At 37.7% G+C, this 13,153-nt stretch overlaps 1 protein-coding gene across 2 annotated transcripts; it reads right to left on the minus strand.

Annotated features, from left to right (window-relative positions):
• Nucleotides 1–4,375: 4,375 nt before the first annotated feature.
• gxylt1a (glucoside xylosyltransferase 1a) lies at nt 4,376–13,055 on the minus strand. Of its 2 annotated transcripts, XM_026366405.1 has the most exons (8): nt 12,725–13,055; nt 12,065–12,151; nt 11,097–11,280; nt 10,823–10,954; nt 10,462–10,713; nt 9,890–10,013; nt 9,556–9,728; nt 4,376–7,340 (listed from the first exon to the last, which is right to left on the minus strand). In XM_026366405.1, the coding sequence occupies exons 1-8, from the start codon at nt 12,937–12,939 to the stop codon at nt 7,179–7,181; spliced, it is 1,329 nt and encodes a 442-aa protein (XP_026222190.1). In that variant the 5' UTR covers nt 12,940–13,055; the 3' UTR covers nt 4,376–7,178. The 2 variants fall into 2 exon arrangements, with proteins under 2 accessions (XP_026222190.1, XP_026222191.1); XM_026366406.1 differs by lacking the exon at nt 12,065–12,151.
• Nucleotides 13,056–13,153: the final 98 nt, after the last annotated feature.

The following is a 13,153-nucleotide window of genomic DNA, read 5'->3' on the forward strand; positions in this document are numbered from 1 at the left end:
AAAGCACATACCAGTGACTTGCTCTGGGTCCCATGACAATAAAGATTGTCCCCTTTAATTGAAATCTGGTTATTCTCTAGTCATGATGGACAAGTTTTAAATAAAGCCAGTGTCTCCGCTCTTCATGGCTGCTCAATGTTAAAGTCATCAGAGTTCAGTATTATGTCTGTAAAACTTGTTTCAGTCTTAATAGTAAAGGTCATGCCCCTTTTGTACTTTTTATTATAAGAGTAAAATTGAGTGAGGGGGCTTGGAGAGTTCATGTTTCCTGGAAATAACACTGTTAAACAAACACAGGGAGGCTTTGAGTGAAAATATACTGGTTAGACTAAAACAGTGGACTAAAAAATCCACCAAGTGACAGTTTGTAGTTCTAATTTCTAAGTGAAACATTCTCCAATAATCTTTAAACAAAAAAATATTTTACAGCTTATTACTGTTCAGACATTATATGATAAGTGTGTAAACCTGTTCACTACATACCAAACTTAAAGCCTTCACAAGCTTCCACAGTAGAATGAAGAAAATACTGTTCATGGCATAGAGATTACTTTCTGCTAACAATCCCTTTATGCACTGCTCACTGTTGTAGATAAAATTAATGTTGCATGGCTCAAACAGTTATTAGTGATGATGCAAAATGTGTGTTTAAAATCTCAGTTTACTGCTCACTAGTATTGGTACTATAGTTATATTATTGTACAGTATTTTGAATTCAGTCACAGGTTCTTTTTTTAGACTTTAAACTTTGACACTGGCTAAAATAATGTGTAGAAATCTCTAACTAGATGTTCTTGCTTATGGGAAAACTTTCCATGCTTTCTTGATAAACCCGAAAATATCTTTTTTTAGGATGCTATCTTGCATGATGACAGATTCATCAAAGGTAACACTACTTGTTCATAGGATTAAAACAGAAGAGCAGCTGTAAAAAAAAAAGTTCCTGTGCCCAACAAAAAGTCTTCCCTGAGGAGGTGAGGGATGACCTTTTAGTTTAGTGTAATTTACCTTAAAATGACATCTGCTTCAGTCAGAATGAGGTTTTCCTCAGACATATTCTGCTTCATGTAACCTACATTCAACCACCATCAGTCATATCACTGAAACATTAGGCCTGTTAATACTCCAAGCATGCATAAATAATGATAATGACTTGTAAGAGCTTTGATGAGGAACTCTCTCTGTGTTTTGGTGGTCAAAGTGCCCTTGAAAATAATAAGGTGATGTGAAAAATGGCTTTCTTGAAGCAATTTGCACTATATTCCTTAGTTGAAATCATACAGCTCATTATGCATTTTGCAGATCTGTAGCCTTAAATTGCATTGTTGCTGTAATATGTCTGATTAATGTATTTCAGTGTTACAAATGCCTTAGAGTGCAAGAAATAGAATGCTAAATTAGTTTGAGATTAGGTTTTTATAATAGGTTTCACATGAGGGGCATGTCTACGTTCTTCCAGAAACCCCAGCTCATTTAACACTTCTATCACACCCAACAGTTCAGAGGTGGAGAGAGATTTGTGGTAAATTGTTGGGTTTGTGGAACAGCCCATGGGGGATTTCCTTTGGCTGTACTTTCAACTCCAAATGAGACACTCCTCTGGTCTAAATCCCAAGCTTGGAAATACAGTCATTAAACTCTGTTTGCACTGACTTTGCCACATTTTGCAGAATTTCTCATTTGACCATGAAGGTATACACATTGTCCTTCTCTGTGTCAGATATAAGTGTTCTGGTAAATCCATCATGTGTTGTTGGCTGTCAGAGACTAGGAAAACAATTAAAGGTTCCACACACAGGTCGAGCTGCTCCAATAGTCAATGAAGTAACCTCTGTGTTTAGGACTAGAAACCATTCATTAGGAAATGCCACTGAAGGAAGGATGCATGAGGAAGACAATTAAATGACCTACAGCAAATGAGGTTGAGGACTAGAGGGGAGGACAAAACGAAAACATTTACAGAATAAAGTTTACTCAGTTTAAAGTAATTATTTAACAATTACAACAAACTGGGTTGAAAAATAAAATGACAAATACTGTAACTGTGGTGAGAGAGGCATATAGGGTATGGGGGGACCAATGGGGGGGTCATTGAGCATGTTTCCTAAAAGTCAACAATCACACACATAACTACATATTCATTTGCATGCAGCCAAACAGCACAAAGACATTCTTGGCTTTTGGCCAAATAACAGATACTTCATAGCCACTGTTATCATGCTTGTGCATGAAAGTGGATGGCCACAACAGTCTGTGCAGTCAATCAGTTACTGTGCGTCCCATGCACAGTCCATTAATGCTGCTTGCTACAATGCAATCAAGGAAGTGTGGAGCACTGAATTATGCGCCATGTTGTTCACTAACAATACTTGGCATGGCATTGATTTCAACCAAAAGTCCTTCAGCCCTCAGGCATGGGGATGTGGCTCATTGATGAGACACTTTATCAGAGGAAAAAAGGTCAGTTGAAGTGATTGATTTCCACTTTTATGAGTGGTAATACAGATGATATTACTTGTACATTTTGAATGTTCAATCTCAATGACATTTGCTCCAGCAGAGTCATAAAAAGCCCATATAAGAGTGAGACTGAGTAATAATATCCTTATTTTTGTGTGTTTGAATGTTATGCATCTATAAAACATGCCATGCTATCCTGTATGTGAAAGCAGTAGAAACGAGAGCCCTTGGGGTCAATGTGGAAGCTCTTTGCGCTGTTGTTTACGACTGCTGAGTGCGAGAAGCGGAGCTGCCAACTTCATGCAGCCAGGGTATGGATTGAAGATACATTGATCCAATACAGGGTAGCTGTGAGGAGATATATCATTAATCAAGCTCATCTTTTATTGTTTGAGGAATAAATGTAATGCATTTGCTAGAATATGATTGAACTGCAAATTTAGAAAAGTTAATTCAGCAATGCATTTATTTGGGGAGATAGTTGAATGGCTTTAGGAATAGTAAAGCCAGTCCATCCAACACATTTGTCTACTTTAAACCTTTCATGACCGTCATGGTCTGATCTGTATCATCTGTATCTCGGTCTAACAACCATCTTACATGAAATTAGGAGAAATAATTTACTGTACAATCAGTAATTGTACAGAGACTGAGAACTGAAAACAGCTTAAACAGCATCTAAACCATATACAGGTACCTTGACATAAATGAGTTAAATTCATTTTCTGACAAGGTGATATCCATATACCACAGACATTGAACTGGTGATTTCATTTGATTTGCATATGCATATTTCTCATCTTGTTCTGCTTACAGTAGCAAATCCACTTCTCGGCATGATACTGAGGGATCCATGCATAGCTAATGCTCAACAGTAAATTACATTAATTGTTTTAAACTCTGACATATCAGCACAATTATACCCGTCTCAGCAGTGCAGGCAAATGTATTATTGATTAAAATGTACACTAGTTAAATGATATCCTTCTGCAGTGGGAAAGGTGTGAGCAGAGAGATGGATGTACAGACAGAAAACTGATTTTCTACCTGCAACAAGCTTCTTCCTTCCCTCTCATCTGTGCTCTGGTTTGTCTCTTCATTCAGTTTATCAAACTGACAAGAAACACGACTCACTGTCAGGTTCACGTTCTGACTAAGTGGAGTCTAAACCTCAGTGAGAAGAACTTTCTTGCTAAATGAGCAGACTGAAGACCAGACATGCCTTAACAAGTTCCCTTGATCCGTAACAGCCTTCTGTGGTGTTGTCATGTCGTGTGTTGAGTGATATTCCTAAGCCTCAACAGTCCTAATATTTAACCATAATTGTTTACCTGTTACCACTCAAATGCCATCAACCTCTACTACAAAGCCTTCCTTCAACACGGAGATGTTATCATAGCTCTACAGGGCTTTTAAGCCTTATTTAGCTCATTGTTTTGGTGTTTAGGTCTACACTGTGACTGAAGTCTGGTGACGTTTTGATTAAAAAAATAAGATTTTCCTCATGTTTTGCCTTTATTCCTCTATGGGTGAGTTTTTGTTTTTTGTTTTATTCACTCTGCCTTCATACACTCAAATGTTTGGCATCGTCTTTTCTGACAGGTGCTGTTTTTGTTCCTTTCCTCTAGTCAGTCAGTCAGTCTTGGCATGCTATTATTCAAACTGTTAGCGTGTCATCCTGTCTTTATCAATCATCAATCACAAATACTGTTATATTTCCAATTAACCTTGGCAGATTGATTATCATAATGAACTGGGACATTTTGATGCTGCACACCTTAATCAGTGGAAATAATAATCTGAAGTTATCAGATATCAAATGACATTTTGAATAAATAGGGAACTACTCAGAACAAATTGTAGGAATTATATTAATTTATTCCTTTCACTGATTTTGTTTTGCACATTACAAAGTTTTTTCAAAACAGCTAACAGGGTTTTTCCTCAAAGTTTGTTAATTTGGAAGTAAATGTTATTTTGTTGCTTCAGTGCATTTTCTGCAACGTAAATTCACTCTACGTGCACCACATTCTCAACTCTTTTCAACTGTCATATTAATGCAAGGAGGGTACAAATTACATGTCACATAAGTAGCTTTACCTAACTTTCAAAGACAGCTGTGAAACATTTACACTATAACAGTGTGCCCACAGTGTGCCCACACATTCCTTTCCTTTAAATTCTAATTTATAAGCATGCATCATTTATACATCTGGCTCTAAATGTAATGGACTCATGTTGCCCTGTCATTTTAAAACTCTAAATGTCCTTTATACTGCTGTTAGTGTAAGCTCTTCACTTTTCTTAAGTTAAGAGGATGTTGATGACTTTGCGCTGCCTAAAATTGCTCACTTGCTCCTTACTTTGTGACCCTCTTTACTGGTACTGCATAGACTGTTTTAATTTATGCTTGAGCTTCAAATAGCTATTGAACAACACAGAGGCCAAGTGGTGCAAGCAATAACATGAATAATCCATTGGCAGTTCCTGTTGGACTAAAAGAGAATGAGACCTCAATAACTATTATACTCACAATGAGTATAACCAGGCAGGAGCTACATCAGCCTTTACCCCTAAAAACTGGCTTTGCATATTAAAGCTGTAAACATCTTACTAAGCGTTATGCTTAAAGGCGTTCAATAATATCACTGAGCATTTCTCTGAAAATGCATAATCACTTCATAGCAGAAATAAATTGCATATAATTTTGTGTTGTGCTATTTGGATGTGTCTCTAATCCTTAAAAGACTCTTCTGTAAGTAGGAGTGAAAGAATTAGTACTACCAAGACTCTATCATGAAGATTCTCTATGGAAAATATGAACTACAGCCAATTTTTAAGCTTCGCTTATAATCTGTAGCTTTTCACACTGAGTGGGAGTAAAATGCCCTGAGGTTTGGAAGAATCTACCATTAAGAGCACACAAATGATCAATCAATGAATCTAAACTTTGTTTTTACTCTTTCAATTCAGTTGAACCATTAATTGCCTAATATGCAAATAACTCTGCTGTGCTGAGACTCTACTTGCTTCATATGCTGAAAATACGCTTTAGCTGTACCTTGCGAAGGAATAACTCATTGACAGGAAAAACTGATATATCTAACAGCTTTTTGGCATTGAAACCATTTAAAATTCATCATGCAGACCTACTGCCTATTCTAGGCACGTCTGTCAATCTGCCTGTGAAATGAGAAGCCAGAGGCTACTGACCCAGACGCATCAGTTCCTTTCTGGTCATGTAAGAACACTTCCTGAAGTCTTCACACTCACATTAATTTCTTATTTTCATCTCGTTTCTGCCTTCTAGGACATAGATCATGCTCAGTCTTTGTGTGGAGTGAGTGGGCAACAAGTACAGTTTATGCAAAGTGGTTATGTTGGCTGGTGCAAAAGAATTAAAACTTCTCAATCAAATGTAAGAACCTGCAAATAGAGCAATCCAAATAAAACCCCTCAGAATTTCAGTTAGGCCTGAAAATTATTTCATGCACCCGAATTAATTAGCGTAATAACAAACACTTTTGCCAATTGGAGAGGTTATCTTAATGAATTAATTTGAGGCTCAAACATGTGTGTATTTTGGGATCAATAGTATAAGTATGTAAGTATACATTATTTACTTTTAAATCAACAAAAAATATGAGTGTCACAAAAATGCTTATGTTTTCTTATGATGTCCATATATATCACAGATAATACTATAGTACACCATTTGAAATTCTTCAGTACAAAGTTTATACAATATTTATTTCCCACACATTCTGATATACATTTGAATATTTATGCTATCATTTCAGTAAAACATTAAGACCACAGATATGACTTTGTGTAATTACAATCTTCTGAAACCAATAGTGCAATTTTTTTTTTTATTACAAACCAAATAAATCTGTCTTGGAGCAGATTTATACTGCTAGCTGGACTGATACAAAAGGCTCTCTATGACACTGTTCCAGTTATAGAAAAATACAAGTAAACTAAAATTACTTAAATACTACTACAGTGCACTGTAAAAAAAACAAACAAACAAAAAAAGTATTTCAAATTCCCATACCAGAGTATATGAAATGATAGACTCATGTTAGACATCAAAGGTGCTTTTTGCCACTGTTGTCAAACCATAATAAATACTGATCAGAATCTATACATTTAAAACATCATCAAATGAGCTTGTTTTGTTCAGTAAAAAAACAGTATAGTTAAAAAGTACCTGAAAATAACCTTTGCCATGACTTACTTCAGTGACAAAGACAATCATTAAAGGAATTCTATTAAAATACTCCTGATAAGTTTAGCATAATGAGGTACCCTGCTGTTTATTTTTTCACAATAATCTTGGACAATTGTACTAAATAATTGCTTCTTTCTGAAGAAAAAGCATAATATGACGTGATTGTCTGAAATATAATAAATGTCATTGTTATCTATGATGTCCAAAATCTCTGCAGGATAAAGTGGATTCAGTGCTTTTCCCACTGGGTTGAGAAAGCATGTGTGACCTGGTTGTGTTTTCACTGAACAGATATATGCAAACAATCCCATCACTTGTAATGACCAGTACAAAACCTGTCCCACAGATTACCCATCTCAATTTCCAAAGTCTTAACATGTTGTTTCTGAACGAATCATGGTTCAGAGTGGACCCACATTTGTTTGGCATCTACAGAACTTTCTCAGAGACACTGCGGTAAAATGGTATTAGAGCCCTGACCTGGTTATCTCTTCTGAGTGATGTCCTGTTGAACAGACATGATACTCTGTTTTAACCTTTTGGTGAAGAGGTGGCTGGTTCTTCCACAGTACGTATGTGTAGTGGCCTGCAGTGACGCTTCCAGTGGCTGAAGCAATGAGGTTTCCATGTTGTCCCCAAACGAGTACTGCGATGACAAGAAAAATGTGCATATTAGGTATTATGTTTCTGATTTCAGAGTTCTACTAATAAATACACAGTTTTAATACATAGTTGTAAATCTGCAGTTCTGTGACAGTGGTGACTGCACCCACTTTATTTCCAGCCGTTCGCCGACTCCTGTCATTACTTAGAAATCAAGCAGAAGTGGGTGTTTTAACACCTGTTCCCTCCTGTGACAGTCATGATGGGACTGTATTCGAATTTCAAGAATTAAGTGCCACATTTATCACTGTCAGTTCAAGACAATAACATTCTACACTTTCTTCATATGTGTCAATTCAGAGTGTGTTTGGATGATGAATATCTGTTACCACAACTACACAAGAATGGGCTCAGTAAGGCATGAAAGCATTGGTGAAAGCTACAGCTGTAGCATTCCAGATATGCTTCATTATTGTATGACTTTGTGTCACAAAGTAAATACCAAAGACAAAACTTCCAAGTTCTTCAGATAGTTAATATTAACAGACAAGGTTTTTGTTGCATTATTTTACCACTCTATTATATACTACTTATTTTACAGCATGTCATTTGACTCCACTTTGGTTACTCAAAGCACACTTTCTTTATTATCTTTCATATACTGCAGCACACAATAAAATACCATTAACAGCCTCCTATCGATTTTTATGTGGATGCTGCTGGTGCATTGTCCACACAGCCATCACAATGTCTCAAACTAGCATCAGCACTAAAAATTTTACAACTCTTCTGTGGGCTTGGCTGGGTAATGGTGGTGCCCTTTATTGCAAGCTCCTCTGCTGACTGGAAGAGCCTGCCTTGGGAGGCGGGCTGACTAAAAAGCTCTTGGTGGGATGGAAATGAGAGTTTCCTCCAGAACTGTCTGCTCCAGGCTTTAGAATGGAGTTCTCAAAAGACTGAGTGGGAACAAAGTGGGTGGGGGAATGGAGGAATTGGAACAGGAGGAGCTGGAGCTTAGCATGAATCCCTCTTCCCTTAGACCACATTTTGTTCCGATGAGCCAATTCACCTCATATCACCTCACTTGTGAGTCGCTTTGGATAAAAGCGTCTGCCAAATGACTAAATGTAAATGTAAATCTTACATTCATCTACTTAACATAGGACACATTTGTTGCTTACATATGCACACAGCACTAAAATCAGACTGAATCTGTTATGCGCCGTCTTGGATGCTGTACATGTGTTTGTGCTGTCAGAGAGACTGATGGAGGCATGAGGGCAGAGTGCCCCATAATGAAGCCTGCTCGTTTACTTAATGGCTGAGAACATTGCCTGCACTGATAGTGGCCAGGCTGGGCCCTGTGGTGGTAATGGATGGAGACCAGTTAATGAAGCTTCTCTAGCTCTGCCGTTGGCTGCCTGCATGTTGACCAGCGTGGTGAAATCAACAAGAGCAGATCTTTTAAGACAACCACTTGAGAATCACCAGGAACACCAGCACTTCTATCTAAAATATACATGTATAAAACAGGTTTTACACATCTATGTCCTCAATAGGAACACCTGATCAGAACAGGACAGTATAAAGAGATGACCTAATGTTAATTCTGATCTTGTATGAGACATAATCGCTCCAGCCTTATCCTTTAATAAGCATTTATGTTTCCCTTTTGTTGTAATATTTGTTGTTCTAAAAAGCAGCCACATTCACAAATTAATATGGGCTGAGAACTGTTTGTAAATAGCATTTAATGCATTAAAAAAACTGTAATTACGTTAATTACAAATAATAAAATAACACATGGACTCCTCAACAAAATTATGAACTTTAGCCATCTCAGGCAACCATTTATCTGGACGAAGCTGGGGTGATTTGTCTGGTTTCAGCGAGCTACTACCGGATGACAGAAATGCTTAACAGGCTATTGATTAAGCACTAGTAGACAGAGGCATCCATAAGAGAAAAGCCTGGAGTACCTGATTGATAATGTAATGACTAGTCAATGTTTCTCCAAATAGTCTCTTCTGCCTGCATTACTGCCGTCTAAAGACACAGAGACAGCAGAAATAAAGTCTATAAAAATGATCAGTCTCCACTCTAATAAACAAAACCTTTCAAACATCACTTCCCCTTACATTAGATTTTCCAGCTGGCTGTGTCCAGAATATTCTTAAAGCATTTTGTGAGAATAAATATAATCTATATTGTTCAGAAAGTCACAGATATCTACATCTGGTTAGTGAGGGTGCGTCTACCTTTTGGATGGCTTGATAGACAGCTCGAAATGCTGGCTGCTTGTCATCATGGTACACTCCTCTGTTACCATGGAGAATGAAGACACCTTCTTGTTCAGCCTGTTGACAGTTGCTGCCATAGATACAGTGGTCTGGACGGTAGTTCCACTGGCAGGGGAACACATATAAGCTTTCTGTAACACATCAAGACGCATGGTGGAATGATGAGTATTGTACATAACTAGGTTTATTCAATAAGATCCAATTACAATCCCATCAAATATCCGTTTGTTTGCCCAAAATAACTATATGTGTCTTAAGTGCATACTTGTTTGTGTCCTGTAGTTAAACAAACCTGGGTTATGGTGAAATATGATATTAATTAGATCCTGGTCGCCCCAGGTGATATTGAGCTTATACTTTTGGAGAAGAGGCATCAGAATTTCCTCCCACCGCAGTGTAACTGCTGTCATGTCATTCTAGAAGGAAAAGAATACAGCAATCAGAAAGAATCTATATCATTTTACACCAGGAAACCAGAACCTACAATTCTAGAAAATTAACCCCTTTTTAAATCCTGTTCTCTCTGTTAAACAAGGTTTCATTTAGAAAAGAAATACAACAGTGACCTCAACTGGTTAACCTTGGTGGCACAGTTGTTGCACAAATTTTAAACTGAATTTAAGGAATAATGTGACAAAATCTCTTTACAGATTAGGGTTATTCTTTAAAACAAAGATTAAAGGTAAGTGACATGATCTTTTCCTTTAAAATTCTTGTTATAGTGGCATATTAAATTGGCAATATAAAGGTGAACATTTTCAACACATAACAACAGTTGACAGTGGATAGTATGATGTAAAATTATTGCACTGCATTTTTGAAAAACTCTACCAGTACTTGCTTTATTAAAAGTTTTCAAGTTACCTTAAAAAGTTTCTCCCTGACTCGTGTCATATTCATGAGCATGACACCTGAATTGATGCCAGTTTTGCCATAGTAAGGATGGCGGGCAAAGCGGTTGTACCAGCCAATCCGTGGCTCCTCATGCTCTGGTGCCATGGCAGCTAAGTGGCTTGAATTGAACTGAGAAAGGAGTGCCCAGATGTCCTCTACCGACTGGAGAAAAATTATATCTGTGTCCACATAGAGTAAAGAATCTACCTCCTTCAGGATCAGCTGGAAATAACAACAGAATTATAATAAAACACATGCTGCTAATTTGTCTCTGTTAAAAAAAAAAAAAATCGCATTGTATGTATGTGCATAATTATTATTCTAGTCCTACTGGCAGGAAAAGTCGCTGAGAGGCACAAGGTTTGAAGAGCTTCTTCCACTCATTTGCATTCTCCTTGGGAAAAGTGATGGGATATATGGTGAAGGTAAACTTGGTTTGCACAGTCCCGGGCCAAGACTCCAGCTTTATCAAAAGATAAAGATCACAGAGATAATTTACATGGATCTGTGCCACAAGTAGAGACTTACAGCTTTAAGAAAATGTATATAATCAATACAAGAACACTCAAATACATTGATGTTCTGGTGTTGGGGAGGACACTTACAGCATTTCTGAAGCTGTCGTGCAGATCATCCTCAGCAAAGATGTAAAAGTGCAGAGGCTTTTTGCTGAAGAGAACACTAGACTTCAACATTGTGAGAGTCTCCTCTAGCCTGGGGCCACAGGCCACCACAGCCAGGTGACTCCTCTCATCTTTATTTACCTTGACTGGTGAGCCTCGTCTCTCTCTACAAGGCAAGACAAAGGTAACTTAATCAGTATTTAACCTCTGGCCTTTATCTTTACAACAGCATTCAAGGGATAATGATGATGACAGCAGGCTCAGCTGACTGGTAACTCAGCCCTGTAGAGTTGAACAAGCATTAGAATATAACTTGTGCTTTATGCTTCCTCCAAGCACTCCTTGTAAACTACTACTCATAAACTTAGAAACCATAAATGTACCTGGTCACACATTTGAAAGACCACTTTACATATTTTCATATCGCTGTAACTCTGTCACACAAAGGCAAGTCTGGTGCCACAGCATCTAATGCTTAAATTATGTCCCAAATCTGTATTATCTCATTCAGTTTGCAAAACCTGAGAGAACACAGAGGCTTTGAGTCTCATATGAGGCTAAAATATCTTGGTAGGTAGCAGGTGTAGTGATGTATATACCAATGTCATTCTCTGACAAGTGTAAAATAGATTTGAATGTATAATGTAACCTAGAAGCAGACCTTTGCCACAGATTAGCAGATCACCAGATTAGCACACAGATTAGATTAATAACTCATGGTCACGATGAGTTATGCTAACAGCAAATTGTTATCACCAACCGAGTTATCAGTACGTTTGATTTATGGCACTGAAATCTCAACAGTAGTCACAGGGCACACTGAGAATCTAGCTATTGCATCAGGCTTTTCATTGAACTGCGAATTTAGCAAAGTAGTTAAAGTTGCAATTTAAAATCTAATGATTATTAAGAGCCACTGAGATATTTTATAGAGATGCACAAAATCATACCTAGATTCCAACAAGCAGTTCTCTCCACAAACATCAGCAGGCAGTCTCCAATAGGGATTCCAGTAGGAAACTGACTGTGATTTACACCTGACAGAATGAAAACATGAGCTTTGCGATCCTGAAAGTTAAATTAATCTCTATGACATCAGGGCTATGTGATTCGGGGTTAGATCTGTGATAGAGTACATCCTACAATAACCTATTTAACAGATGCCAGTCCATTAAATCCAATAAATGTTAATAAGGAGGGGAATTAGGTTAGTTAGCAGTAACATTAATGGTTAATGTTAAACATCTTACTACCTAGCTAACTAATGCTAGCTAATTAACAGATTTATACGAGAGAAGATTAGTAATTTTAAACAGATATTATAGAGCCTGGTGCAAAACAGTACAACAAAAATGCTGATTATATATCAATGTATTATTATATAATTTAACTAATATTTCAACTTAGTTAAATTGCGATTAGCCAGATTAGCTAATTGACGTTAGCCGTAGCAAGTCATTAAACGCTAACGTTTCAACGTTAACGTTTACTCTAAATATCTTTTGTCGGACACACGCTAACTTAAAAGCAACTACAATGAATGCTGCAGTCAACTACTACTACCAGTTCCGAAATGAAACTAGGCGACACAACAAGCTATGCTAACGTACCTGTCCAGCCCGTTGTGGTGTCGGAGGCCTGCAAGTCCTGGCTTTTTCCTGAGAAGGTGCGCGGCATCACGACGGCTCCCGTCGGGTACGTCCTGTTGTTTCAGGTTCCACTCGTCTCCATCCTCCAAGGTGGACGCTAGTTGATTGAACACATACAATAGTGAAAAAAAGCTGAAGGCCACGCACAGGAGAAATGCGTGAAGATAGCATCGCATTTTGTGTTTCGGGTTTTCTGCACTAACGAAACATTTTTACTGCTCTCAGCTACAGGTTGTGTTGTTCCAGCTAAGTAACGTTATCTCCTCAGTCAGCCCACGGCGGAAGAGCCCAGCTGATGTTTACACTTTTCCGCCCCACCCACTTCAGTCACACGTGTGTTTGCTGTTCAACCATCTGTCAGTAACTTTTAGTCCTAGAAGAGCAAAACAG

The sequence above is a fragment of the Anabas testudineus genome, chromosome 6 (assembly GCF_900324465.2).
Source record: "Anabas testudineus chromosome 6, fAnaTes1.2, whole genome shotgun sequence".
NCBI classification, from domain to species: domain Eukaryota; kingdom Metazoa; phylum Chordata; class Actinopteri; order Anabantiformes; family Anabantidae; genus Anabas; species Anabas testudineus.